We start from the raw sequence: 27,890 nt of genomic DNA on the forward strand, positions 1-27,890 counted from the left end.
TAACCGCTTCACTTTCACTTTGTTCCAGGGTTTATTCTCACGTTTTTTTCCAGCATTATGACTTTTCACCAGGTGATGCTGCAGGTTTGGGTGGTTGTCATGACAACAGCGGTCGCCAGGGGAGACGGAGCTCGTGTTGTAAGCGGTGAGTTCCCAAATGAAAGTATTTTATTTCAACAGAGACAAAAACAAAGCATGTCGAAAAAAAACTGTTAAACTTGCATTTTCTTGAGCCACCATCTTTTTTTTCCTCTGTTCTTTTTGTTTTGTTTGTTTGTGAAGCGTCTTGGAGTTTCCAAAAAAGTACTATTTGTATTATTATTATTATTATTATTATTATTATTATTATTAGTATCCCTCTGGTATCCCGTTCACCAGGCCCTTACTAAACACCAGGTGTGCCTTTTTCACACACTTGTGGAATAATGTCAAAACATTTTCCTACAGTTTGTTTTAATTCTTTTACACTTTTTTCTATTTCATCAACTTGAGCCGTAAATAAAAATACCAAATACTCAATAACTGTCACATTTTTTAACCCTTTAAATGCCGTGTTTGTAATGGAAACAAACCTTTTTTTTTTGGATGCAAAAAACACAATTTTTTTTTTTCATATACTCCATAAAAAGTGGATCACATATTAGATGTTTTCCTCCTGGCATATGTCAGTGATTAACTCCAACACTGGTTAATTTGCATTATTATTATTTTTGGCGCTAGGTCAAATGTTCAAAAATACTAGCATCTGTCACCAAGTGTGCGTAAAATGCACACCTATAAATCAAACTATTAAATATTAAATATTGATTTATTTTTCTGCTCTAATTTGATTTTATTTTTGTAAATCCAGCTCAGTCCTAATCATACAGATCAAATGTTAGAAATAGTGCGTTTTCTGCACACTTGGCAGACAGATGCTCGTCTGGTCATTTTCTTTTGTTTACAATGTGCACATTTGAGTTGGTGGACAGAATTTTAAAGATCATGCACAAATGAACAACTTTTGAATTCTAACCTTATTTAAATTATGAAAAATAATATGAAGGTTTATAACATGAAGTGCAAAGTGTGCGTAAAAGGCACACCTGGATACCGGAGGGTTACTATTATAAGACCTGGCGTGGCATACAATGGCGTTTCATGAGATCAGTGTCATTTTAAACAAACTCAGAAAACATGACATCTCATGTCTCGTGCTGCCCGTGTCTCATGTTTTGGTCAGACAGTTCATACGTCCTGTCCGAAAAGTCCTGGTCCAGCTTTGGCCCATCCACTCTGTAACAGCCAGAGTGAGTCCACGTTTCTGATGTAAACAATGCTGGTGCATCTGTCAGTTTAACTTCACAGCTGGAGTCTGAAATACTGGCACCGTTGTTTGTTTTTTCTTCTTCTGTGACTTTGGCCCAATTTCCAGCCACTTGCACATGTTTCCTGCCGTTATATGTGGTTGCTATGGAGATTCCTGCTGTTACATGTGGTTGCTACGGGGAAAAGTAGGTCAAAGTTCAAATTTTTTAAGATTTTTTTTTTTTTTTTTTTTTTATCTTTTTTTTCCTCCCATTTACATATAATGGGTGAAATTTAAAATGTCTATAAAAACATAGATTTTATTTCAGTTTACTTCAAACTTGGCACATTTATAGAGTCAGCTCATGCTGACATCAGCACATGCACACACAGATGACATCAGCTGGATCCATGACAAAATAACCTACAGTAGAGGGTCCACACATCCGTCACTTCCCCCCCAGGCCACGCCCCTCTAAGCCCAGGCCACGCCCCTCTCAGTCATACTGTCTTAAACTGACCTGCTCAACAGGACGGAGTACAGCAGTAAACACAGCAGAGAAAAGGGAACATGTCAGAACATTGTGATTCTTTTTGTATTTGACTTTATTCTCATTAAATTCCAGGTTTTATCTCCATATTTTCTGACTTTCTTCTGGTAGTGCCCAGTGTTTTTCTTTTCTTCTGTGGTCCTAATACTCCGTCGTAGCTTTATTCTCCAGGTCCTCCGTATTTGTAAAACTAGGTTGGCCTCAGTTTCAGTTCGTTTACTAATCATGTAGGAGCACAAGGTTCACAATCACAAAATGAGACAAAAACCATGAAAGATCTGATCATGAAACCAAGAGCTGCACTAAGAAGGACCGTTAGCCAAAACAATAGGTCATTTCAGGTCTGATTGGACCAAAAATACAGCATCAGTGAATGTTAGCTGACCCCAAACAGGATCCACAGATCTAGGTTTGGTTTCCTGGATTTGTGGATCCATCTGCTTCTGTTTTCTTCGTCTTTGGGTGTCTGTAAACGATAGCTCCCACTGCTTTAAGAACCTGAAAATACAACCAACCAACAACAGCTCTGCCCCATTTTTATTCAGTCTTGTTCTTCAGTTTAGACAGGACTGAAGCCAACGCTGTCACTCATCTGCCTCTGTCTGGCAGTGGGCGGAGCCACGGTGACTTCCACTAGCAGTACAGACCCTCTGTACATGTGAGGGGCGGGGTTTGTTGTGCCTGAGAACACTTGTTTGAGTTCTGGCTTTAGGTTCTGGTTTTAGCCAGGCCACCTCCACCAAGGAGGTTCTGTTTATGCCGGCGCTGGTTTGTCTGTTTGTCTGTGTGCAAGAAAACTGAAAAAGTTCTGGATGGATTTGGATGAAATTTTCAGGAAATGTTGATACTGGCACAAGGAAGAAATGATGAGATGTTGGTGGTGATGGGGGGGGGGGGGGCACTGATCTGCCTTGGTGGAGGTCCACGCTCTATGAGTGCTTCTTGTTTTAGTTCTGGTTTTGGGTTTTGGGTTCTGGTTTTAGTTCTGGTTTTGGGTTCTGGTTCTGGTTTTAGTTCTGGTTCTGGCTTTAGTTCTGGTTTTAGGTCTAGTTTTAGTTCTGGTTTTGGGTTCTGGTTCTGGCTTTAGTTCTGGTTTTAGTTCTGGTTTTGGGTTCTGGCTTTAGTTCTGGTTTTAGTTCTGGTTTTGGGTTCTGGTTCTGGTTTTAGTTCTGGTTCTGGCTTTAGTTCTGGTTTTAGGTCTAGTTTTAGTTCTGGTTTTGGGTTCTGGTTCTGGCTTTAGTTCTGGTTTTAGTTCTGGTTTTGGGTTCTGGTTTTAGTTCTGGTTCTGGCTTTAGTTCTGGTTTTAGTTCTGGTTTTGGGTTCTGGTTTTAGTTCTGGTTCTGGCTTTAGTTCTGGTTTTAGGTCTAGTTTTAGTTCTGGTTTTGGGTTCTGGTTCTGGCTTTAGTTCTGGTTTTAGTTCTGGTTTTGGGTTCTGGCTTTAGTTCTGGTTTTAGTTCTGGTTTTGGGTTCTGGTTCTGGTTTTAGTTCTGGTTCTGGCTTTAGTTCTGGTTTTAGGTCTAGTTTTAGTTCTGGTTTTGGGTTCTGGTTCTGGCTTTAGTTCTGGTTTTAGTTCTGGTTTTGGGTTCTGGTTTTAGTTCTGGTTCTGGCTTTAGTTCTGGTTTTAGTTCTGGTTTTGGGTTCTGGTTTTAGTTCTGGTTCTGGCTTTAGTTCTGGTTTTAGTTCTGGTTTTGGGTTCTGGTTCTGGCTTTAGTTCTGGTTCTGGTTCTCTTACTGTCCTGCAGCGTCCACAGTTTTTGTGGATGTGAGTTGAAGCAGACGCAGAGCGGCTGAAGTGGACACATATATATGGAGCTCTTTAGTGGCTTTAACAGGAAAGTGATGATGGTGCAGAACAGACTCCAGCTAATCACTTAAAGTAGCCGGCGGTCCGAGGAGGCCTGGACCAGACTCAGTATTAATCACTGCAGCGTCCACTGGGATTCAACACAGACTGCAGGCAGAAAAAGTGCAGTTTTAATGCACACTGCTGATGCCTCTAATTGGGTCTTTAATGTCAGGAAAAGCTTTCTGCTCCTGGACCCAATGAGGAGGAAATGATCCCAATGAGTCGACAGATAAAGAAGAAACAACAAGAAGAAACGGGGAAGAAAGAAACGTGTTTTTTTTCACATTCTGTTAAAACACAAAAAAAATGATGCAGCGTTTTGTCATTTTACTGCACTGTAAAAAAAAAAAATCTGTAATTTAACAGAATTTTTACTGTTTATTTTACAGATTGTTTCTGTATTTTTCAGACACATAAAAATATCAATGAAATGACAAAAACAGACTCTGATTTTACATGTCAAACGTAAAATAACATGAAAAAACTGTAACTGTGAATAACCAGAAAATTTACATTTTTTTAAAAGAAATTTTTTCTTTTTTCACAGAAAAATACAGTTAAAATACATTTGCAAATGTATCGTAATTTCACAAATACTTCTTTTCTATTTATGAGATTAAACTGTTAATTTAAAGTTTAATAGTGTAAAAAAAAAAAAAAAACGAAAACCAGATAAAATTACTGACAATTAACCGTAAAAGAAGTTTTTGTTCTGTCAGTTGAACCAGACTTGTTTTATTAATTGACAAATATCTTGTGTAATTACAGGAGGTTTCACAACAAAAATGTTGAATAAATGTATTTTTGTGAATGTATAACATGTATAAGCACTGATAAACTGTCCAAATACAGTTTTTATCAGTGGATTGGACAACTGAGTCTCACTGAAAATTATATATATATATATATATGTAATTTGATTGTTTTAATATGTGAAAATGTTCTTTATTAAACATTAAAAAGTCAAAAAAAATATGCAAAATCTCATGTAAAGTTAGGGCAAAAAACTGCATTTTAATTATGGAAAATTACCGTATTTTTTAAAAAGAGTTATTTTCTGTTATTTAACAGTAGTTTTTGGTACCCCAGCTGCTGGAATATTACTGGTTTTTTTTTTTTTATGTTTTTATTTTTTTACAGTGTTTGTTTGAAATATTTTCTTGTTCTATTCCTGCTTCTGTGATTGTGAATGAGCCCTGACGTTCAGCATGATGTCGTTCTTCTCTGATTGGTCAGGTCAGACGGTGTGTGTGGGCGGTCCTGAACGTCCCTGCTATAAAATCGCGTATTTCCACGACGTGTCGAGCCGCGTCGCGTTCAGAGAAGCTGTTCAGGCCTGCGAGATGGACGGGGGGGCGCTGCTGAGCATCGAGAGTCCAGGAGAGCAGAGGGACATCGAACACCTGCTGCAGGTACCACCGACCCCGACCGCCCCTACACTCACCTGGAACCGGTGTCATCCTTCCCCCGTTCTCCCCTTCACTCACCTGTTTCCGGTGTCATCCTCCCCCCAACCTCCCCTTCACTCACCTGTCACCTTTGTCGTACTCCCCCAGCCTCCCCTTCACTCACCTGTAACTGGTCTCCCCTTCACTCACCTGTTACCGGTCTCCCCTTCAGGAGCTCAGGTCTGGCGCTGTGGGCGGTCCTGGTTCTGGGGGCGGGATCTCAGATGGGGATTTCTGGATCGGTCTGACTCGTGTGGACGGCGCCGATCAGACTGAAACCAGCCACGCCTTCACTTCCTGTCCGCAGATGTACTATTGGACGGACGGAAGCCCCGCCCCCTTCAGGTGAGTCCGACATGTATGTTCAGAGGAACCTTTAGATGTTTGTGTCTGACGATGACGAGGCGAAGGTGACATTGGCCGTTCTGACGCAGGAACTGGTATTTTGACGAACCGTCGTGCGGAGGCGAGGCCTGCGTCGTCATGTACCATCAGCCCACCGCCATTCCTGGACTGGGTGGAGCTTATCTCTACCAATGGAACGACGACCGCTGCAACATGAAACACAACTTCATCTGCAAATATGAACCAGGTACCGTCAGCCAATCAGGAGGCAGAGGATGCCTGTAGAATGAAGCGTCCTTTATTTCCTTCCATTCAGCTCAGCGCCTGCAGTGCAGGACTTGGGTTTGACCGTTTTTAGTTTTTATGTTCCACTTTATTTAATGCTGCGTTCCAGACCGTTTTTTGAGTCTCTAAGTCACGACTTCAAACCACAACTCAGGACTTTGTAACGTTCCAGGAGAGTCACGCCAAACTGCCTGAGCGCAAGGAATTGTGGGAGTTAGATGCAAACAATCCAGCATGGAGGACCGTACGTTAGGGATGGGAATCGTTAAGAATTTAACGATTCCGATTCCATTATCGATTTTCCTTATCGATCCGATTCTCTTATCGATTCTCATTGGGTGAGGGAATAAAAGAGTCCAAACAGGTGTGTTTGCATGAACTGTCTGTTATATTTCCATCTGCACAGAAAATAGAACATATACAGTATGAACAAATAATAATAATAGATGATGCCGGGCCCGGTTCAGGAGGCTGGGGTGGGGGGGCGTACAGTGAAACTACAGACTCTTTACTAATTCCTCTATTGCTGCATTTCTACTACGTGGAACCGGATCTACTCGGCTTGTCTCCCATTGTTGTGCACCTCATTTCCTTTCCCTTCTTCCCTTCGGAAACTTGTATTTGAGGGGGTATGATGTTTGTTGCCCACACCAGAACCGGCCCGGCGTTCACTCTGCCGCTACATTCACAAGCACCGCTAAGTAGAGAATCAAATATGTGACATTCCTGTAAATGAATCACATGCTGTGGACAAATGTTTGAGGATATTAGAGGGATTCCACCTTTAGAAGAAATGGAAGCTTTGACAGTGTTCCAGTGGACCTGGTGTGGTCTGTTTAGACCTGGTGTGGTCTGTTTAGACCTGGTGTGGTCTGTTTGGACCTGGTGTGGTCTGTTTGGACCTGGTGTGGTCTGTTTAGACCTGGTGTGGTCTGTTTGGACCTGGTGTGGTCTGTTTGGACCTGGTGTGGTCTGTTTGGACCTGGTGTGGTCTGTTTAGACCGTTTCTGCCTCAACACCATGTTGGCCACGTTCTGACCAAATCAATGCAGCGTACATGTGATGTCATCACGCATGCACAACGAAGGCAGAATCGTTAAGCAGGCAGACAAACAATTCCAAGGAATCGATCTACTGGGAATCTCAATTCCCATCCCTACCGTACGTTATGTTCATTTACAATCACTAGCGGCATTGTACCCGTGGTGCCATTGTACGATAGCAAGAGAGGCTAAAATCTCCCAGCATACCTCACAACATTTGAATACAGACGTAAAATTGTGCCTAGTACATAGTCAGGCCATGTTTGTATTTTTTTGGTGAGTTTGGCAGAGATCGGGTCTGTGAAGGCTGAGGAAAACCCGTACAAACGCCCTCCTGTGATGGAACATCGATCAGACGGACATCGATGGGAGGGACACTGGGCGGACGGACGCAGAACGTGCATTATAGTAGGATTTCTATCCCAGAGGTGTTTGTTCTTTGCTTATTTGAGGGAAACAGAGGAGGAAAAACAGCATAAGGCCAGAGGAGCTGTTCTACCGTTTGTGTTATTTTTTGTATATTTGGATTCGTATTTGGTTTTACTAGGGCTGGGCAAGTTAATGCGTTATTACCGCATTAATACATTCATTAAATAACGACAATTTTTTTAAATCTCACGTTAATGCTGTTTTATTCTAACTCCTATTCTTCTGCTTGTGTGCGTGTAGCGATTAGCTGCAGATAGACAACAGGTTTACCAAGAAAAGATGGACGCTCAAAACTTGTGTCCAAATCTGTTCCTGTAGACTCACTGTAAAACTGACACATACAAACTAAATCTGAGTTTTGTTCACTGCCTTAGTACATTTACATGGCATTATACATTTAAATGAATGGGAAAAAGATTGCTAGCTCCATGCTAACTTGAATGGGAAAATGCATAGACACGCTAATGATTAGCATTTACAGATTAACTCAAGATTTACAACGTCTTTTATCCAGAAACAAAGGTTCATATCAGAGATATTTGATACTATTCATTCTGACAACAACTGAACAGAAAATACTCACAGACAAATGTTTTTGGGGCCATACAAACAGAGTGAAAGAAACGTGTCTGTTAGTTCCTTCTTATGTCTGAACTGAGTACGGGAACACCGCAAGGACAAAACATACGTTAGTGACACTTATTCCCACCACTAGAGGGCCCCCTTTGTTTACTTTGAACAACTGAACATCACATATTATTGGGCTTATTAGTATTAGTACTGATTAGTGGGACTAAGACTCCTGTCAATCACTCACAGTTGGACATAAACGTGTAACAGTAGCGGTCTGTTCCATGGACATTTTCATTTGAAATGTCTTCAGATGGTGGGGGGGGGGGGACACAGGTGTTTGGAAGAACTGACATGTGCAATTATTTTTATCAGCGGAGTACTGCAGTCTGAACTATACTGAAAGGAAATACACACTGTTGATGCCAGCAACCCCCCCACCCCATATAACTATGTGATTAATCATGATTAATCGCATAGTTATTGTGATTAAAATTTTTAATCGCTGCCCAGCACTAGGTATTAATTTATTCTTGAACTCATTGGACTGAAAACTAGCTAACACTAGAGCAGCTGCCGATTATTCAGAACATTTACAGATAAATAACATCAGATCAATACCTTGTTTTAATAAACAATCTGCATAAACGCCACATCCATGGGGGGGCACCATTGCTACGTGACGTCAGAACTCAGAACTGGGAGAACATGGATCTAGTACGAGTTCACAGGTGGAAGTCCCAGGTTTGACTGAACATTCCAGAGCATTTACACCAGTAGAAGGATGGAAAACACCAGTAGAAGGATGGAAAAACACCAGTAGAAGGATGGAAGAACAGCAGTAGAAGGATGGAAGAACAGCAGTAGAAGGATGGAAGAACAGCAGTAGAAGGATGGAAGAACAGCAGTAGAAGGATGGAAGAACAGCAGTAGAAGGATGGAAAAACACCAGTAGAAGGATGGAAGAACAGCAGTAGAAGGATGGAAAAACACCAGTAGAAGGATGGAAGAACAGCAGTAGAAGGATGGAAGAACAGCAGTAGAAGGATGGAAGAACAGCAGTAGAAGGATGGAAGAACAGCAGTTACAGGTGGACTGGAACGCAGCGTTAGTCTTTGTTGCATCTTTTACAAGTAATTTAAAACAATAACGGTCTTGTTTCTTGTTTAGTTTTTGTCTCATTTCCTCAGTTTCTTTTTTAAATCCTTCATGTTTTCTACAGCTTCTTTCTGTCACTTTCATCTTGTTGCATCTTTTATGAATTATTTCAAAAGACAAATATCATCCTTTAAATCAGCCTTTAAACCACTGGTTTCCAACCTTTTTTTACTCCAGACCCCATTTTAACGTCACAAATTTCAGGCGACCCCAGACATCCAAAACGGAGACATTTTTTTGGCTAAAATTAATTTGTTTTTAATCATGTAATAGTTTGCTATAACATGTTGCAAATAAACGTTAATTTTAGGCAACATTTAGACTATATAATGGAAATTTTTATTAGTAAGTTTTAATTTTTTTTTTTTTTTATAAATTATTAGAAATTTCAGGTGACCCATGAAATTCAGAACAGAGACATTTATTTTGCTAAAATTAATTTGTTTTTGATCATGTAATAGTTTGCTATATGTTGCAAATAAATGTTAATTATAGGCAACATTTAGACTATATAATGTTAATTTCAATTAGTAAGTTTTAATTAATTTTTTTTCAATTACTAGAAATTTCAGGCGACCCCATTTGAATTCCAGGTGACCCCATGTGGGGTCCTGACCCCAAGGTTGAAAAACACTGGTTCAAACTGTAATAAAGGTTTGTTGTTTTTGCTGATGATTCCCTTTATTGTGTTGTTTTGTTTTTTCAGACAGTCACCTGGTGAAGGAACAGGGTGACACACCTGTAGTCAGAGGGACAGGTAGGAAGGAATGTCCATATATGGTCAAAACATGAACACTTCCTTCCATCTGTGGGTTGTGAAGCTGTAAACGAAGCTAATATGTCATTGTAGCGACTGTAGGTTTGATTATTGTCGGTCTGTTCATTTCCTGTTCTTCTTCTGTTCATTTCCTGTTCTTCTTCTGTTCATTTCCTGTTCTTCTTCTGTTTGTTTCCTGTTCTTCTTCTTCTGTCTTCCACCATGTTGGGATGGTCATGTGATCATGGGTCGTGTTTCCTCAGCGTCGTCACCAGATCGCAGCGCTGACGCTCCTCCTCATGTTATGATGGCCGGAGCATCAGGTACCACCCTGACCTTTGACCTCCTGTCTCCAGCTGTGATTGGTGCTGACTATGACCTTTGACCTTTGACCTGTCTGTTTCAGGGATGCTGCTGGTCTACGTCATAATTCCCACAATCCCCCTGATGCTGCTCATCCTGGTGGCATCGGCCACCTGCTGTTTCCAGATGTTCACAAGAAGGTGAGCACACACTGGGCCTGGACGTAGACCGGCAGGTCCTGGATTAACGGATCCTGGATTAACAGGTCCTGGAACTTGGTCCTCGATCCTGGGGGGGGGGGGCACTGATCTGCCTTGGTGGAGGTTTTGTTTGTTTTTATCTGGTTGTCGTCTGTTTTTTTATCTGTTTGGTGTGTTTTCATGTATTTGTTTTCATCCGTCGCGGTTGTTTTTTTGTCTGTTTTCCAGTAAACCTCGTACTAAGACGCCGTCCGATCCGTCCAACCTGTGGATTTCCCAGACGCCAAAGGGTGACAGTATGGAGGTCTGAGCCACCACGTCAGCTTTATCGTCCTCCACTTCCTGTTTATGTCGCCTTCTGATGATGTCATGCCACCGCTGTCGTCTTTGATAGTGTATCTGATTTCATTTGGAAGGTGATGGTTCATGAAGACTGTAAAAACATGTAAATAACCACATCTCCTTCAGTCACAGTATTGGTGATGCTTTTATTGTGAAAAGTACAAACAGTTTTCAGGATTAATGTGCATTTGAAATCAGAAAATATTCACTGAAATATAAAAGAAAACTGTTTCTGGTTAAACGCTGATGAGGTCTTGTCCAAATATGATCACTTCTGGTTCCAAAAAGCTTCGAAACAACATTTTGGAAACCATTTATTCTTCAGTATTTTTTTTTATTTTTTTTTTAAATTGTAATTGTAATTGTTTTTTTGTTTTTTTTGTTAATTTATTGTTCATCTTATTTTCATTTTTAAACAATTTGGAGCTTTCTTTTTTTTTTTCCTTTTGTGTATATATATATATATATATATATATATATATATATATATATATGAAGTGGGGGGGGTTCAGATTCAACTTTAGCCCAGATTTTCTAATGCTCCCATGTCTTGGGAATACAAAAATGTGAAAAAAATTTCAAATCAATCCCCAACCCCCCCACCCTGAAAATTACTTTTTCAGCCCTGAAAACGTGGAGTTTTTGTCAACTTCAAACCTTCTTCACTTTTGATCAAGTACAATGTGTCAATCTGCTCATGCTGGGCCCTTAAATGTTTTTTGTCAGACATGTCATGTCTGCAGTGCTGTGCACTACAGAAGCTGTAGAGTCAAGGTCCAGTTAGAGGTCAAAGGTCACCCAAATGGTCCAAATGCATATGTGATGGAACTCAGCTGTTCATGTGGGTTCTTCCAAATGTTGGGCTCAGGTTCTGTCCTCAGAACACATCTACTGACCACAAACAGCTGACATTCAGTCAGACCCATTCAACACAACTGTTTCCTGTGTATTCTGCACAGACATGAACACAGAACAGACGGCAGTTCCACAGCACTGACAGTTACATGAACCTGTCCTGTGGGGGCAGAGGACAGACCTGGAGCCACAGACAGAAGGTCCTGGGGTCAGTTCAACACCAGGACATGGGGGTGGGGCCTTTAGTCCATGGGGGTGGAGCCTTTCTGTGTCTGTGTGGGTTCTCTCTGGTCCTCTGGCTCCTCCCACCATCCAAACACATGCTCTGATAGGTTCATGGGTTCATCTAAATCGCCCATAGGTGTGAATGTGACAGTGTGTTTGTCTCTATATGTTCAGTCTGGGATGAACTGGTCACATGTCCAGGGTGAACCCCACCTTCACCCGTAAGTAGCTGGGGTTGGCTCCGCCCCCTGACCCTAGTGAGAATAAAGTGGGTTCAGAAAATGAATGAATGAATGAAGTGTTAGTGCTTCCCTCCTAAATGTATGCTAGTGTTTCCTCCACACTAATGGCGGCAAATTCAAATGGAATGTACATGTTGTAATATTTAGTCTGTAATGTGTCTGTAAAGGGCCAAAGGGGGGGGGGGGGGTCCCACCAGGAAACCAGAGGAACAGAACTGAGGACAGATTTGATCAAATGTCAGAATGGTATGAATTTTTGAAAAAAACTAGTCATTTTGGTGACCTTTGACCTCCACCATGACCTTGACTTTAGACTGTTCCTAGTCCACAGTACTCTTATGATCCAGTCTGGCACTGACAGGACCATGAACTGTCCCATCATGAACAGATTTAGACACTGAACTGGACAAAAGAGTGGAGGAGCTGAAAGAGCAGATTTTCAGAGTTAAAAAAGTCATTTTTGGGGTGTGGGGGGGTTAGGATGAAAATTTCAAAAAAATTCCACAGGAGTGCTGAGAACATCTTGTTGCATCAGAAAATCAGGGCTAATGTGGTATTTGACAATAACCCCCCCCCCCCCAGTATAAGATTAACTGAGTAAATAAATCATGAAACCAGTGGGAGACATTTTGGTTCCTCTGTCGTTATGATTCACTTCATCATCATCAACGGCGTCAACTATGGGTGTTTTGTTTCCGATACAGTTTGACAAAACTGGCTCTAGATGATGTTCTGGACCATTAACCACTGAAGACCTGGAGGTGACAGAACCATGTGACAAAACAAAGCCATCCTCCTCAGGTTTGGATCCTAAATGCACAGAAAACCATGTGAAGACGTCGTCACTTAAAGTGCTGTGAAACATCCTGTATCTTTCTGGTAATTGGATCATTTCTGGTGATTTCAGTGGAAATAAGCTGAAGATGTGAACCACTGTGATGGAAGCAGCTGACTGTGAAACTAACCTTCACTTTTCTTGAACATACGGAGCTTCAGTTTCATGTTTGTGAATCTTTGGATAAATTCATTCGATGTTCTTCACGGATCGACCTTGACCTCCTTCTGCTCAGATTCAGTGATCGGTCTGATTTTTTTCCAGGTTTCGGTGTTTTCAGTGTGTGGATGTAGAACTGGGCCGACGACGTGGAGTTAACGAAGCATTTAACGGATCAGTTAATTAGAATCTGACATGAAAGAAGGAATTAACATGTGGTGTTTGAGGCTTTAATTTATTTCAGTTTGACACATTAATGAACTTTTGCCTCTCTTAAATAAAAGTCTTAAAGCTCTTTCATCACTGTTGGTTATTTCTAGTTCACCTCCATTTAATCACTTATCAGAGAATAAAAAACACTGGAGACTTTTGGGTTTCCGTAGCTGTTTCTGTGTCTAGATATTTTCAGTTCATAATGAGTCTGATAGTTTCACTGGACAGAGAAAAAAAAAATTGAATTATGATCGAATAATTGCATGAAATCACCTCCATGAATGGATCGACTATTGTTTTATATGAAAATGAATGAAGATGAACGAATGAAAACACTTCCAGTCATTGGTGATGATTCATTTACGATGATTCTGTTATATTTATGAAGAAAAAACTGTACATGTGTAAGCTGTCATTGTCTGAAAACATGTTCTACCAAACAGATAAACTGTCCTTCAAAATAAACGTGGTGAAACTGAAAAAAATAAATACAGATTTTATGACGGACATCGTCTTGAGAACTTCCATGGTTGTAATTGTGTTCCATCAAAATTCTTATAAAATTCGATGATCATCATCATCATCGTACGGATTCAATGGCATCAAATGAACAAATGAAGGTGTTTTCCATTTGGAAAGACTCTTACTCTTCTACACCAGGGCTCTGCAACTTTTGTTATCAGTCAGAGCCATTTTGCCTCGTCTTCCACCAAAAAAAAAAAAAAAAAAAAAAAAGCCTGGAGCCACAAAAAATTACAGAGCTTATAAACTTTTAAAAGTTTTAATCTTTTTTTACATTTTATCTGTTCCAACCACTGAATACAACAAACAGAAGTGCAGTGTGGAATGGATTCTGGATTATGATTACTCCAAAAGTACACAGTAAAAGTAGTTCATAGTATTTGTGCTAACAGTATATGAAGTACTAATACCAAATATTACAAATTCACATGGTACATATTGGAAAAAATAATTTTATTCATCATTAAATTTAGTCTTTTACACTATTTCACAAGAAAACAAACACTTTTGGAGCTTGGAAGGGATTTTATAGTATGATTACTCCAAAAGTACACAGTAAAAGTAGTTCATAGTGTTTGTGCTAATGGTATATGAAGTACTAATACCAAAAATACCAAATTCACAAGGTTCTTAGTAGAAAAATTAATTTTATTCATCATTGAATTTAGTCTTAGCCTATTTCAGATGAAAAAACAAACACTTTTGGAGCTTGGAAGGGATTCTGGTCCCCACTCTACCTGGAAACATGCAGACTAAAGTTGGGAGAAAGCAGCAGAGTCCTGTCTGGGATTTATTTGAATACGACCACAGAGAAGAACACTGTAAAAAAACAAAAAAAAAAAAAAAACAGTAATATTCTGGTGGCAGGGGTACTGAAAAAATACTGTTAAATAACGGAAAATAACCATCTCATAAAAATACGGTAATTTTCCATAATTAAAATACAGGTTTTTTTGCCCTAACTTTACATGAGATTTTACTCTTTTTTTTTTTTTTTTTTTTGAGTTTTTAATGTTTAATAAAGAATATTTTCATTTATTAAAACAATCCAATTCCCTATAAATATATATATAAACTAGAAGCACTCAGAGAGCGCAGACCTCCGCCAAGGCTGATCAGTGCCCCCCCCCCCGTGGGCCCCCCCACCCCCGATCACCACCAAAATTTAATCATTTCTTCCTTATCCCATTTCCAACAAACCCTGAAAATTTCATCCAAATCTGTCCGTAACTTTTTGAGTTATATTGCACACTAACGGACAGACAAACAAACAGACAAACAAACCCTGGCAAAAACAGAACCTCCTTGGCGGAGGTAATAATTTTCAGTCAGACTCAGTTGTCCAATCCACTGATAAAAACTGTATTTGGACAGTTTATCAGTGCTTATACATGTTATACATTCACAAAAATACATTTATTCAACATTTTTGTTGTGAAACCTCCTGTAATTACACAAGATATTTGTCAATTAACAAACAAGTCTGGTTCAACTGACAGAACTAATACTTCTGTTACCGTTAACTGTCAGTAATTTTATCTGGTTTTATTATTATTTTTTTTTTTAACAGTATTAAACTTTAGATTAACAGTTTAATCTCACAGATAGAAAAGAAATATTTGTGAAATTATGATACATTTGCAAATGTATTTTAACTGTATTTTTCTGTTAAAAAAACTTTTAAAAAAGGGAAATTTTATGGTTATTCACAGTTGCAGTTTTTTCGTGTTCTTTTCCATTTGACATGTAAAATCACAGTCTGTTTTTGTCATTTCATTGATATTTTCCTGTTTCTTGAAAATACAGGAAAAATCTGTAAAATAAACAGTGAAAATTCTGTTAAATTACAGATTTTTTTTTTTTTTTTTTACAGTGTGTGTCTTTTCTGTTTCTAAATATAACGTCTCTGTGTTTCTGCTTCCAGCCTCAGTTTATATCAAATCACTTTGGTTTTAATGTGAAACTCTCTGTTGGATTTATTTTTCATTTATTTTAATAGGTTTCCAACTCCTTGTCGACACAAATTTCATTAAAACACTTTAATCGGAATTAATCTGTTAGTCTCATTAATGACAAACTTTAATGAGCTTCTACAGCGGGCCTGTGTTACCATGGTGACACCCTGAACTGGGGTAAGAATGGAGTCACTGATCAGTTCTGATTACTGATAATTAATCAGTTTTAACATGAGTGTTTTATGTCCAGATGGTTCTTTAGTAAATTGCTGTCAGCCAATCAGAGAGCAGCAACTGGTTTTTGACACATTTATTCTCAGAAAGTTCGAACTTTATTAAAGAAACATTGAACTTCATCATTTCACTGATTCACACTCACATTATTTCATCCGTATTTATTCTTTTTTTTTATTTTTTTTTTATTATTATTATTATTCTTTACTTTGATGTTGTTTCATTCATGTGTGTCATTTTGACACATCAGCTGTTTCTCATTTTTCATCCACATTCAAAGTTCTTTACAGATAGTTCATAGTTTTTGTTAAGTCTAGGGACGCACCAATACCGATACAAGTATTGGCATCGGCTCCGATACTCAGTGTGTGTACTCGTACTCATAAAAGTAATCCGATACAAATGCACCGATCCCACTTGTGTCCGTGTGCCATTCCCAGTTCAGTGCAGCAGGTACGAGGAGGAGGAAGAATGTGTGAGTGTGAAGAGTGTGGAGATGGAACCAAAGAAATGATGTGATCACAGTAAGGCTGACTGACAGTAGCGTTCAGACACAGATACAGACGCAGCCTTCTGTCTGTAATCTGACTACATTCATCTGTTTTCCAGCTGATGGAGGATGAGTACCCAGACACAGAATACCAGCGGGAGTACGGAGCGGTGCGGACCGCCGCCAGTGGAAGTGAAAACCAAACCTGTCACTCATCTGTCTTTTCTCTTCCTGCTGAAGCTAAACTTTTAAACCTTACAGAGAAAACACTAACATTAGTATCACAGTAGTGTTCCTCTGTCGTCTACAGGTTTGGTATTACTGACTTTCTTCTTCTTCACTAAAAACTTTCCTCTTCTTCGTGGTATTTGTCCAGTATGGTTAATTCAGAGCGGCGCCCCCTGGTGGATTAACTGACAAACGCTCATTCCAACACATTAAATGTCAGTAGCAGCACTTTGTTCCAGTCAGACTAATGACAACGACAATAAAGCACATTTACAAAAGGAACTAACAACTGGAATGGGATTACTAAGGACTAGGATCAGTACTCGGTATCGGCAAGTACTCAAATGTAAGTACTCATACTCAGTCTGGAAAAAAGTGGTATGGGTGCATCCCTAGTTAATTAATTTCAATTATTATTAATTTTATTTATTATTACTATTATTATTATTGCTCAAATATATATATATATATATATATATATATATATATATATATATATATATATATATATATATATATATATATATATATATATATATGTATGTATAGATAGATAGATAGATAGATAGATAGTATTTGTGTATTTATTTGAATTCTTCTCCAGCATTAACCATTTGAAAAATAAATGGATTTTGGTTGTCATTATTATTACTGTTAAAATTATTATCATGATTTATAGATGTGTAGTATTTTTTGTACATTTTTATCAATTATTTATTTTCATTAAAAAACAAATACAAACAAATGATTTTTACAAAATACAGAGAGGAAAGGGCTTGAGGGGGGAATCCAGTTGTTTTTCATAGTGGGGCTTTGACACATATGTGCTGATAATATCTAGTTTAAATATGGATATATGAATATATTATTATGATATTACTATATAGGACAACATAGAATATTATATGTCTTTATATATATATATATATATATATATATATATATATATATATATATATATATATATATATAATTTTTTTAATTTATTTTTTGAATTAATATCTGGTAGGATAAGTTGTAAATTGGTATTATCACATTAATGTATATAGGAAAAAGGATGTGTGCTATTGTTATTCTATTATTTATATATTTATTTATTTTTGTTGTTTGTTCGCTTATCAATCATTTATGTATCAGTACTTATATTTTGTTGGCTGATTTTTGTTTTGATTTCACTGTCTACATGTTCAAAATAAAGATTTCATTCATTCATTCATTCATTAATAATACTTTTATTTTGTCTTATTTTGTTTTGTAGATATTATACATTCATACAGCATTTGGTTTTTTGTGTAATTCTTATTTTCTTCATTCATTTTTTAGTAAATTCAAATATTACAGACTTATTATAGATGTTTATTACAGATATTATAGATTACAGACAGCTCCACTCCATCTGTGAGCCGCGCAGGTGTATCCGGACATGCGCAGATCAGTGGAGGCAGACTGGAGTGACAGGAGGCGGAAGAGGCGGAGCTAAGACCGTTCGTCCGGTGACAGACAGGAAGTTCGGACGTTAGAACACAAAACAAACCCAAAGTAAAGAAGAAACAACAGGAACCGAACCGCGCCGAACCACCAGGGTAAATGAAGCCGGACGTTAAACCGCTGAGTGAAATGGACGCGTCTCCGTTTCCGGTTTTCAAAGTAAGGCGTTAAAACGTGTGTGCACGTGAGTACCATAAGAATTTGAAACTTAAGGAAGTTAGTACAAATAATACAAAGTGATTTTACTTTGTACTTTTGTTACTTTTACCATTTCTTCCTCACATACCACTTGTATTTGTGGAACCACATCGTCCTAATAAAGTACCGTACTTACTAGTACCATACTGTGTATTTATTAACGAGGTGAAGTTAGCAGCGGCTTGGATATACAGGGTCTGCACATACGTCACTTCCCCCCCAGGCCACGCCCCTCTCAGTCAGACTGAGTGTCTTAAACCAACCTGTTCAACATGACGGAGTACAGCAGTAAACACAGCCAGAGCAAAGGAACATGGGAAATCTGAAATGAAATGAAGGACAGTTGGACTGGACATGGATCTGTACGAGCTACCAAAGAACAAGTGGTCCATGAACACTGACATGTGGACACACATGGAGGATCCAGACCTGATCCAGGGGGGAGGGGGTCAGCGCTATTTGGACCTGAAACTAATATACATGGTTTCATCAGGACTGACAACCAGGGTCCAAAACTAGGACCAGAACCAGCTGATCCAAAGGTCATTTCCAGTAGACCATGGACTGACTCCAGTGAATATATGCATGATCTGCTGGGACTGAGCAGATTTACTGAGTCTAGTTCAGATCCAGGACTTTATCCAACACACATACTACTGCTGTGGACCAGCAGGGTATGACTTTATTCTTGTAATATTATGGCCACATGTTCTGGGATGTGACCTCTGTAGCTTCACCTGATGAGTCTGAAAACATTCGGTTTTGTTGGTAAAAAAGGAAATCCACATTAAAGACTTTGTATGATTAGAGGGAGAACTCCATGACAATGTGAATTAGGGATGCATCGATACCGCTTTTTTCCAGACCGAGTACGAGTACCTACATTTGAGTACTTGCTGATACTGAGTACCAATACGAGTACTTAATAATCCCATTCCAGTTCTTTGTGGGGCTGAACGATATGGACAAAATTTCATATCTCAATATTCATGCCAGATATCTCGATATCGATACGATACAATATGACTACAGGTTCGGTGAAAACCAAGCATTTTTCAGAAAAATACAAACATCATAATACAAAAGAATGTGGAAAGTGCAGTTTTATTCATAAGAACTCACTGCCAGTCATCAACATTAACATAAAGTACGAATAAATGAATTACAAATCAGACATTTTACTGCAGCTCTGCTTTACCAATAAATAACAAACATATGCAGCAGCTGGTGGAAGGTGAAATATTGAAAGTGCATTCAAGTGCAACATGTTCTATTCTTCTAAAGACAACAGAAGTGTTTACAGAAAATGCATTTGCTACTCACAGAACAGAGGTAGTTACAGCACAACTTCTACAGATTCTTTGCCAGGAACACTGGCTTGTTAACCGTGTCTGGCTTCAGACAGGACATCTCACAACTCACAATGTTGCCTGATGCACTAAAGATTCTCTCTGAGGCAGAGCTGGTGGCCTGCATGCACAGTTTCATTTCCACTTCTGCTGGCAGCGGTCTGCACCGCTCCGTACCCCCGGCCGAGCCCCGGGTAGTTGTCCTAAATGTGTCAGTAGTTTTTCTCTAACTCCCACAGTGGCTCTTTGAACAGATCCTCTACCTCCATGGTTCCGCTGGTATTCTCTGTCTGGGTACTCATCCTCCAGCACCTGGAAAACAGATGGAATGTACGCAGAGGACGGACAGAAGGCTGCGTCTGTATCTGTCTGTGTCTTTAACTTTACTTGCAGTCAGTGTTACTTTTATCACCATCATTTATTTGGAAAAATCTCCACACTCTTCACACTCACACACATTATTCCTCCTCCTCGTACCTGCTGCACTGAACTGGGAATGTCACATGGCCGTAAGTGGTATCGGTGCAGTTGTATTGGATTACTTTTATGGGTATGAGTACAAGTACATACACTGAGTATTGGAGCCGATGCTCAATACTTGTATCGGAATCGGTGCATCCCTAATGTGAAGGATGTTGACTCTGATGAAGACTAACTGACTAATCATCATTCTTGTACATCGCATGTAAGAAACACCTGAATTTGTGTCCACAGAGACAGGAAGAGGACACCTGGTAGATCCAGTATCCTGTTTTTTTGTGTCAGAACATCCTGAGTGATAAAGTGTGGACCAACTATGGACACTGGTTCTGCAGATGAAGTCTGCAGGGACCAGTTTGGTTCATCAGGAGACCCCCCGTGTGAAGAAACATCCAGAACCAGAACTGGACCACAGATGGACACCACTGTACAAAGTAAGACTGGACATGTGTCTGGACACAACCTCACATCTGAAAACACAAACAACAATTTCACTACATTTTCTTTAGGTTTTTCTCAGTTACAATATTTTTGGGAAACTGAAAAATCTATGTAAGTTACGTAACTTTTATTATTTTCTTTCAGTGAAGGTTTTAGAAGAACATAAGCTCAGTCTGAGGAGCAGATGTGAATGTGTGGCTGAAGGAACTGATGAAGCAGGAAGTAGAACCAGTCTAAACCAGATCTACACTGAGCTCTACATCACAGAGGGACAGAGTGAAGACGTTAATACCATTTATCCAACCACACTGAAACACACTGAAAAAAGAAAAAAAAAAAGGGGGGGTGGGGGGGTGCATAAATGAATTTATATGTATACACACAAGGCAGCATTCATAGTCATAATACAAAGAAAGAAGAAAGGAGAAAAAAAGAGCCTAACAGTGCACATGTACATTTAGTATTAGGATATTCAAGTACAAAAGTCAACCATGAACATAAGAGTAGCACAGAAAAAGAAAACACATAAACAAAAAAACAAACCTTGAGGGGAGAGAGTTAGTCCCATCTTCTACGTTCAGTCAAAGTCCGGTTTTCTGAGGTTATATATGTAATCCAAGGCACCCAACAATTTTTAAATTTCTCCTGTTCAAGTCGTAAAGAAAATGTGAGTGTTTCCATCTCAAAAATGTCATGGATCACGGCTATCCAGTTTCCGAGTAGCACCTACACTTTATCAGCAAATTGTACATGAAGTAAAAGGCCTGATGAAGATTGTTTGTGTTGTCATGGTTTCAGCAGGACTCGGAGCTAAAACCACAGTTAATGATCAGAGTAAAGGGTTAAGCAGAGTCTTGTTTTTGATGTTGAATGTTGAGACAAAGACAGCGTTGGTGACTGACTGAAGACTCTCCACTAGGACACACTTGACTTCCACTGGACATGAAACCTGCATCCTCAGCATGGACAGAGGACAGTAACAGGACCGCTCTGTGTCTCCCAGGTTCAGCTGTCCTCATTCAGGTGCCTTCCGTTGTACTCGGACTGGATTGGTGTTTGTTGTGGCTCGGGAGGCGGGGCTGATGTACGGGACCGTCCAATGGGATGAGCTCCTCCTCCAGTCAGGTGGCAGGACGCCTGCAGGGCCGCTGTTCAGTATCGAGTGTCCTGAGAACGCCGTTTGGCAGCTCCGCCTCCCACACTGTGAGACCAAGCACGGTAAGAAAGTTCAACAGCTGAACCGTGATCCTGCCGACGTCTGAGAGAGGACGTGTTCATCACACACATGAACCAACTCCATCCTCAGGTTCATCTGTTCACACCAAGGTTATTATCGTGAACGAAAACGAACAAAATGACGAAAACTAAAATTGTAAAAACATTTTCGTTAACTGAAAGAAATAAAAACTCAAATTAAAAGAAAAAACGATAACTAACTGAAACTGTATTGTGTGTTTACAAAACTAACTAAAACTGTATAAAAATTATGGATAAAATTCCCATCGTTTTCATCTTTGTCAATCTTGATATAGGATAGAACGTGAAAATTTTGTCTAAGATCAGCGGTAAAAGAGAGGTACAGAAGTCAGGAGGCCAAGGGTGAAAGTATGGAAAGTTTCAGTTTCGTTTTCACATAAGTGACGTGTATGGATCAAGGCTATTATCGTTAACAAAAACTAATGAGATGATGAAAACTAGAATTGTAAAAACATTTTCGTTAACTGAAATAAATGAAAACTATAAAAAAAAAAAGCATAACTAACAGAAACTGTATTGTGTGTTTACAAAACTAACTAAAACGGATAAAAATTATGGATAAAGTTCCCTTCATTTTCGTCTTTATCAATGTCGGATTGATACGAAATCCATTTATTTTGCTCTAGTAATTTTAGCTAGTGACATCATATGATATTTAAGGGTCCGTCACTTGTGTTCACTTGTGGTTTCCAGTCGTCTTCTGGTCCCCACTCTACCTGGAAACATGGAGACTAAAGTTGGGAGAAAGCAGCAGAGTCCTGTCTGGGATTTATTTGAATACAACCACAGAGAAGAAGAGAAAAGAGACGACTGAACTACAACTAAACTACAACTAAACATTTAGAAAAGAACGAAAACTAATAAAACTATCAAACCTGCTCTAAAAATGAATTAAAACGAACTGAATTAGAGAAAAAAAAAGTCAAAACTAAATAAAACTAAACTAGAATGAAAAATCCAAAACTATTAGAACCTTGGTATGGATTGCACCCCCACCTACACTACCCCCTCCAACCTGCTATAGGGAATTTATACATGGTACTGTCCATGTGTTTGTGTCTCTGTTCAGTCAGAGCCGCCCTAACCCCACCCCCAAATAAAATGTCCAGGATTACCTCACTTATTTCTTGGAATAGGATGGAAGATAATATATATGAAAAAACTGAAACGAATACTAAAACTAAGCATTCAGAAAAAACGACAGCTAATAAAAACTATCAAACCTGCTCTAAAAACTAATTAAAACTGACTGAATTAGAGAAAAAAAAGTCAAAACTAAATAAAACTATGATTAAAAATCCAAAACTTCATGTAGAAATAGTTCCTCTCTTTGTATCAAACAGAAGTGGGAAACAGAGCTTGGGGAAGAAATAACTGAAGAGGAATGGTCTACCATGTATGAAACGCTGTGCACATCCACTAACTCCAGGACATGGAGAGAATTCAAATGGAAAAATTTAATCCGATATTTCATTACTCCTGAAATCAGGAGGGGAGTGGTACCAATCCAGCAACCGTGCTGGAGATCATGCGGACTCATAGATGTAGACCATACGCATATATTTTGGACTTGCCAAAAGAGAAAACCGTATTGGGACAAAATATGGCAGACCTTTAAAAAATAATAGGATGTGAAATACCCAAATCTTGTAAGGTACTGTACTTTGGAGTTTTGACGGGTGAGGTAGTACGAAAAGAGGATCAGTACCTAATTAAAAATATTATCTGCAAGTAAAAAGTCCATCACAAGATTGTGGTCCAAACTAACAGCCCTGACCATGGACCAGTGGACGTGCACTGTGGAGGAGATCTATGTTAAAGAGAGACTGACACAAACTGAGACCGCAAGAGTCCCAACTGGATAACAAGTGGGAAAAATGAACAAATTATAGAAGGCAGGAAGAGGACGCCATCACCATGTCTTCTACTACCAGACATCAAGGACATGATGATTCATCGCAAGGTTGAATACTCAACAGTGTGTATGTCCTTCACCTTTCCACTGTAATAGTTCAAGAAAACTTTAATAAAAAATAAGTTAAAAAAAAAAAAAATCCAAAACTATTATAACCTTGGTTCACACACACTGTGATGAGGGTGTGAATGAAAACTGAAGGCTGTGTGTTTTTACAGGTCAACGCTCTAACAGCCTGCTGTCTGTGGTCCACATCACTGATGATGGAATGGAGTTCACTGAACCTCTGGAGATCACAGACACTCATGTGGTCATCAACGTCCAACATCTGTCCCTGTTTGGCCTCGTCTGGGAGGCTTTCAGAGGCTTTTATCAGTACATCAGATCAGTCAGTGGCCAAGTTCTGCTGTTCCTCACACCACCAAACCCAAGAACACAGAGACAGAAACTAGAGATGCTACTACTGCCAATCAATGTCCCAGTCAAAGATGTAAAGGCTTATGTAAGTTCATAACTGACTGAAAATTCTCCAATCCAGAAGACACATTTAGAAGTAGAGTATGTGTTATCGTGTAATAACATGTTAGTAACATGTGTTGTGTATTTGAACTAAACCGATGTTCTTTACCCTGTGTCTAATTTGTAAATAAGTGAAATAATTTGCAAGGGATGATTTATTTGTGAATCGTTAAATTGAAAAGAGCTGAGACGCCCTTTGCTGTGTCTGTTACTTGTAAAAATATTTTGATTTTTCTTAAGGTAAAAGAAATTGAACAGAATGCCGTATACATCAGTGTACCTGCCACATGTGACCTCATAACCAAAGAAAAATACTGTGTGGACTGTCCTGAAGCTGAACTGATACAGCCGGAGGTGAGCCGAGTCTTCATTCAACTGCACCTTTAAGTCACTTTGGAGATGATTAAAACTATGAATCTTCTGCTGATTTGCAGGCAAGCAAGTTTGACCTGAACTTTGGACCAAATTATCACACGATGTTTGAGATCCGTCTTCCAACAAACGCAGAACGAGTGACTTTAACGATCCGACACCAAGGAAACGCCGAGGTCTGGAGGCATGAAGTAGATCTGACTGGTAAGACTTAGTCCTGCAGCATCAGACCAAAAAAAAAAAAAAAAACAGCACCACTGCCATCAAAACCAGTTTCATCTGCATTAAAGGTGTCGTATGTAGGTTTGTGGCCCAAACTGGTACTGCAGTCCCATTCAGATACTGTACAGTGTGGTATCCTCCGCTCCTCCCCCCAGACTAGGGGCTGACAGATCCAGTATGAGCGTCTACTACTAGTGTTTCCACTAATCCTGTCCACCACACCAGAAATTTATACAAAAAATCATCCCAGACTGATTCTACATCAGTGTACTGACAGTCAACAGAAACTTTGAGGTGTAAATGTCTGCATATTTCTACTTTAGGGGGTTGTAATTATTCATGGTGTATTTTTTGATGCCTTAGCGCTGGGGTCGTTCAGATAATGAGGAGCTGTCCTGTTGTCACGGTTCATTACACATGGGTTGGTCTCTTTGCTAAAGTGGACCAAATACACATTGAACAATACTCAGTGGGTCTGTGCACCATCTGAGGGTTGGTTTGGAAGGCCTATGTAAAGGCCCAAAAAAGGCCTCCATTGTTAGTCCAGTGAACGGCATCATGCCACGTCTATCACCTGAACAACGTCTCCGGGCACTGGTTATGGTGGAGGACGCTTTGAGCTCCAGTCATACAGCCAGGCCTCTGGATGGGCTGTTCCCAAACCTGGTGGAACGCCACAACAGCACAGGCTCTGGTGAACAGAGACCGCAGACAGTCGTCTCTGTGACCCGCTGTTTTACAAAAATAGATGCAGAAGTTGACAGTAAATATGTCGGTACATTAATCCACATGACAACAGCCCAAAACTACACCATGGTCGGTCCAGGAGATTCAGTCTTTGGTGGCCGATGTAAAAATTCAGACGAGACAACACGCAACAAGTGAGTTTATCAGCAACTCTGAACAGACGACACAGAAGTAACGCACCGCATCGCTATGACGACCAGGTACTGTAAAGTCTGTAGTATCCTGGAATGGAAACGGTCTGCAGGAATACTGAGCCGAGTCGACCGAACCACAGACACCCCCCCCCCCCCCCCCCCCCCTTTTGGATTATATGCAGAGGTCACTTCCACAGAAAACACTGAACTACAAGAAGATACCATGGACAGAGACCAGTCCTACAGCAGGACCAGGTCTGTTCACCAGGACCAGGAGAAGAGACCACAGCCTGGGACCGGGTGCAGACGGTGGTCTCAGTGATTCTTACGGTGGTCAGACTAAGGCAGAGTCGGCGGCGGTCTTCTAATTCTTCTCCTCTTTCAGTCGTCTGTTTCTCATTCTTCTCCTCTTTCAGTGGTCTGTTTCTCATTCTTCTCCTCTTTCAGTGGTCTGTTTCTCATTCTTCTCCTCTTTCAGTGGTCTGTTTCTCATTCTTCTCCTCTTTCAGTGGTCTGTTTCTCATTCTTCTCCTCTTTCAGTCGTCTGTTTCTCATTCTTCTCCTCTTTCAGTCGTCTGTTTCTCATTCTTCTCCTCTTTCAGTCGTCTGTTTCTCATTCTTCTCCTCTTTCAGTCGTCTGTTTCTCATTCTTCTCTTTCAGTCGTCTGTTTCTCATTCTTCTCCTCCAGATCCTTGTTTCTTTTCTCTCTTTGTCTCTTTGTCGTCGTTGGAATAATCCCTTTAGTCCTTTTGGGTTTCTTCAGGTCACACATTTGTGCTCATAAATGTTCAGCTGCAGCTCAGTGGAACTGCCAACCTGGATGAACTGAGGTACTGACTCTGTGATTGGCAGACAGGTGGTGGGCGGAGCCTCAGACCAAAACACACAATGACATCATAACCATCATTTGGGGCTGACGCTGAGCTTTAAATGTGAATCTTCTGTCTGGAATACTACTGTCACTGAGATCAGGACTGAAATGAACAGGATTCCTTCATGTGTGTGTCAGTTGTAGAATGAACAGAATTCACAGACTGCACCTTTAATAAATGCCTCCAAACAGCCGTGCAGTTCTGCTACAGCCTCGTCAGTCCACATCTTCACAGTCTTGACATTGACTGGATCTGCTTTAAGTGTTTTGATCCAGGACGGCTGTAGCAGAATAGCAAGGGCTATGTGCATAAACTTTACTAACTTCCTTTACTTGAACAATAAATGCGGTATAACTTGTGGACTTGACGGAAACAGTGGAACATCAGTCAGCTGATCAGTCACAGGAGTTAGATGACACTGTGTGATCTGTTTGTTGAAGTGGTGGGAACATCTTTTTACATTTTCTGAAAATCAACTATGTAGAAACACCCTGTGAGTTTAACCACAGAAACTTGGTGACAGTGATGTCACAGTCGACTTTCACCCATAAACCACCCCTGTTCTCTCCTGTTTCAGTCTGAACTCAGCTGATTGCACAGGTCTGACTGTGAACTGAACCCAGTGTGGTCACTTCCAGATCCTGCTTTAACTGGAGGAGGTGGACTGAGGACTCAGCGGAACATCTCACCACAGCAGACGTTGTCTTCGGTTCGGCCTGAATTTGTGGATCGTGTGACGGATCCTGTTCTGAACCAGCTGTTGGACCGACTTTTACACCAGATGTTTATTAATGACAGAGAGTATGAGTGTGTAAAAACGAAAGGCCGAGCCCATAAGGCTGCAGATGTGATCGACACGGTGCGACGCAAAGGACCAGCAGCGGCATCATTTCTGATATCAGCCTTATGTGAACTGGACTGCAACCTGTCCAGAACCCTGGACCTGGACCTGAGTCCTGATCCACATTAGACTGATGCACAAATGAAAGGATTATCCTGATACTCTGGGCGATAAACCACATCCCTGTTGTATCATGATCAACAGACACACAACTGGAAATAGTATAAATGTAGAAATAGTATAAATAGTATAAATAGTATGAATAGCTTTTTTGACAACTGTAAATAGTGTAAATAGTATAAATAGCTTTTTGGATTTGTCTTTATTTATTTTTCTTCTGCTCTTGTGCTTTTTGTGCTTTGCTGCTGTAACCTGGAGTTTCCCCTGGTGGGACAAATAAAAGCTTATATTTCTGATCCCATGTAATTTTTCTACCTGAACTATTTGGAAATCAGCTCAATAAAACTAGTTCAATCCATGAGTTTTCCAGAAGGAACTCTGACTTCCAGCAGATGAAAACACAGTTTGACAA

The 27,890-nt window shown here is 39.8% G+C and overlaps 2 protein-coding genes across 7 annotated transcripts; both read left to right on the forward strand.

Annotated features, from left to right (window-relative positions):
* Positions 1-10: 10 nt before the first annotated feature.
* Positions 11-20,696, forward strand: LOC115411470 (chondrolectin-like). 2 transcript variants are annotated; one of them, XR_003934216.1, is made up of 10 exons: positions 11-145; positions 4,921-5,096; positions 5,305-5,477; positions 5,567-5,724; positions 9,669-9,719; positions 9,983-10,042; positions 10,126-10,222; positions 10,451-10,792; positions 16,245-16,248; positions 20,683-20,696. XR_003934216.1 is itself a non-coding variant. In XM_030123618.1 (8 exons), exons 1-8 carry the CDS (start codon positions 58-60, stop codon positions 10,530-10,532), a joined length of 885 nt encoding a protein of 294 aa, XP_029979478.1. In that variant the 5' UTR covers positions 11-57; the 3' UTR covers positions 10,533-10,894. The 2 variants fall into 2 exon arrangements, 1 of the variants encoding a protein (XP_029979478.1); XM_030123618.1 differs by lacking the exons at positions 16,245-16,248; positions 20,683-20,696 and having other exon boundaries at positions 10,451-10,894.
* On the forward strand, positions 18,022-27,774 carry LOC115411469 (uncharacterized). 5 transcript variants are annotated; one of them, XM_030123613.1, is made up of 7 exons: positions 18,022-18,194; positions 20,272-20,471; positions 21,482-21,696; positions 23,869-24,152; positions 24,410-24,523; positions 24,604-24,745; positions 27,156-27,774. In XM_030123613.1, the coding sequence occupies exons 3-7, from the start codon at positions 21,561-21,563 to the stop codon at positions 27,485-27,487; spliced, it is 1,008 nt and encodes a 335-aa protein (XP_029979473.1). In that variant the 5' UTR covers positions 18,022-18,194; positions 20,272-20,471; positions 21,482-21,560; the 3' UTR covers positions 27,488-27,774. The 5 variants fall into 5 exon arrangements, with proteins under 5 accessions (XP_029979473.1, XP_029979474.1, XP_029979472.1 ...); XM_030123614.1 differs by having other exon boundaries at positions 18,022-18,184; XM_030123612.1 differs by having other exon boundaries at positions 18,022-18,169.
* The last annotated feature ends 116 nt before the right edge of the window (positions 27,775-27,890 follow it).

This window comes from Sphaeramia orbicularis, chromosome 20 (genome assembly GCF_902148855.1).
Source record: "Sphaeramia orbicularis chromosome 20, fSphaOr1.1, whole genome shotgun sequence".
In the NCBI taxonomy this organism is placed as follows: Eukaryota; Metazoa; Chordata; class Actinopteri; order Kurtiformes; family Apogonidae; genus Sphaeramia; species Sphaeramia orbicularis.

What these genes read in the sequence shown, in the direction of transcription:
- LOC115411470 (XM_030123618.1), top strand. Translation starts at nt 58, where the DNA reads ATGACTTTTCACCAGGTGATGCTGCAGGTTTGGGTGGTTGTCATGACA. An exon ending in CGGAGCTCGTGTTGTAAGCG is followed by an intron (nt 146 to 4,920) that starts GTGAGTTCCCAA and finishes CTGATTGGTCAG; the next exon opens with GTCAGACGGTGTGTGTGGGC. An exon ending in ACATCGAACACCTGCTGCAG is followed by an intron (nt 5,097 to 5,304) that starts GTACCACCGACC and finishes TCTCCCCTTCAG; the next exon opens with GAGCTCAGGTCTGGCGCTGT.
- LOC115411469 (XM_030123613.1), top strand. Translation starts at nt 21,561, where the DNA reads ATGTACGGGACCGTCCAATGGGATGAGCTCCTCCTCCAGTCAGGTGGC. An exon ending in ACACTGTGAGACCAAGCACG is followed by an intron (nt 21,697 to 23,868) that starts GTAAGAAAGTTC and finishes GTGTTTTTACAG; the next exon opens with GTCAACGCTCTAACAGCCTG. An exon ending in GCATGAAGTAGATCTGACTG is followed by an intron (nt 24,746 to 27,155) that starts GTAAGACTTAGT and finishes GGTCACTTCCAG; the next exon opens with ATCCTGCTTTAACTGGAGGA.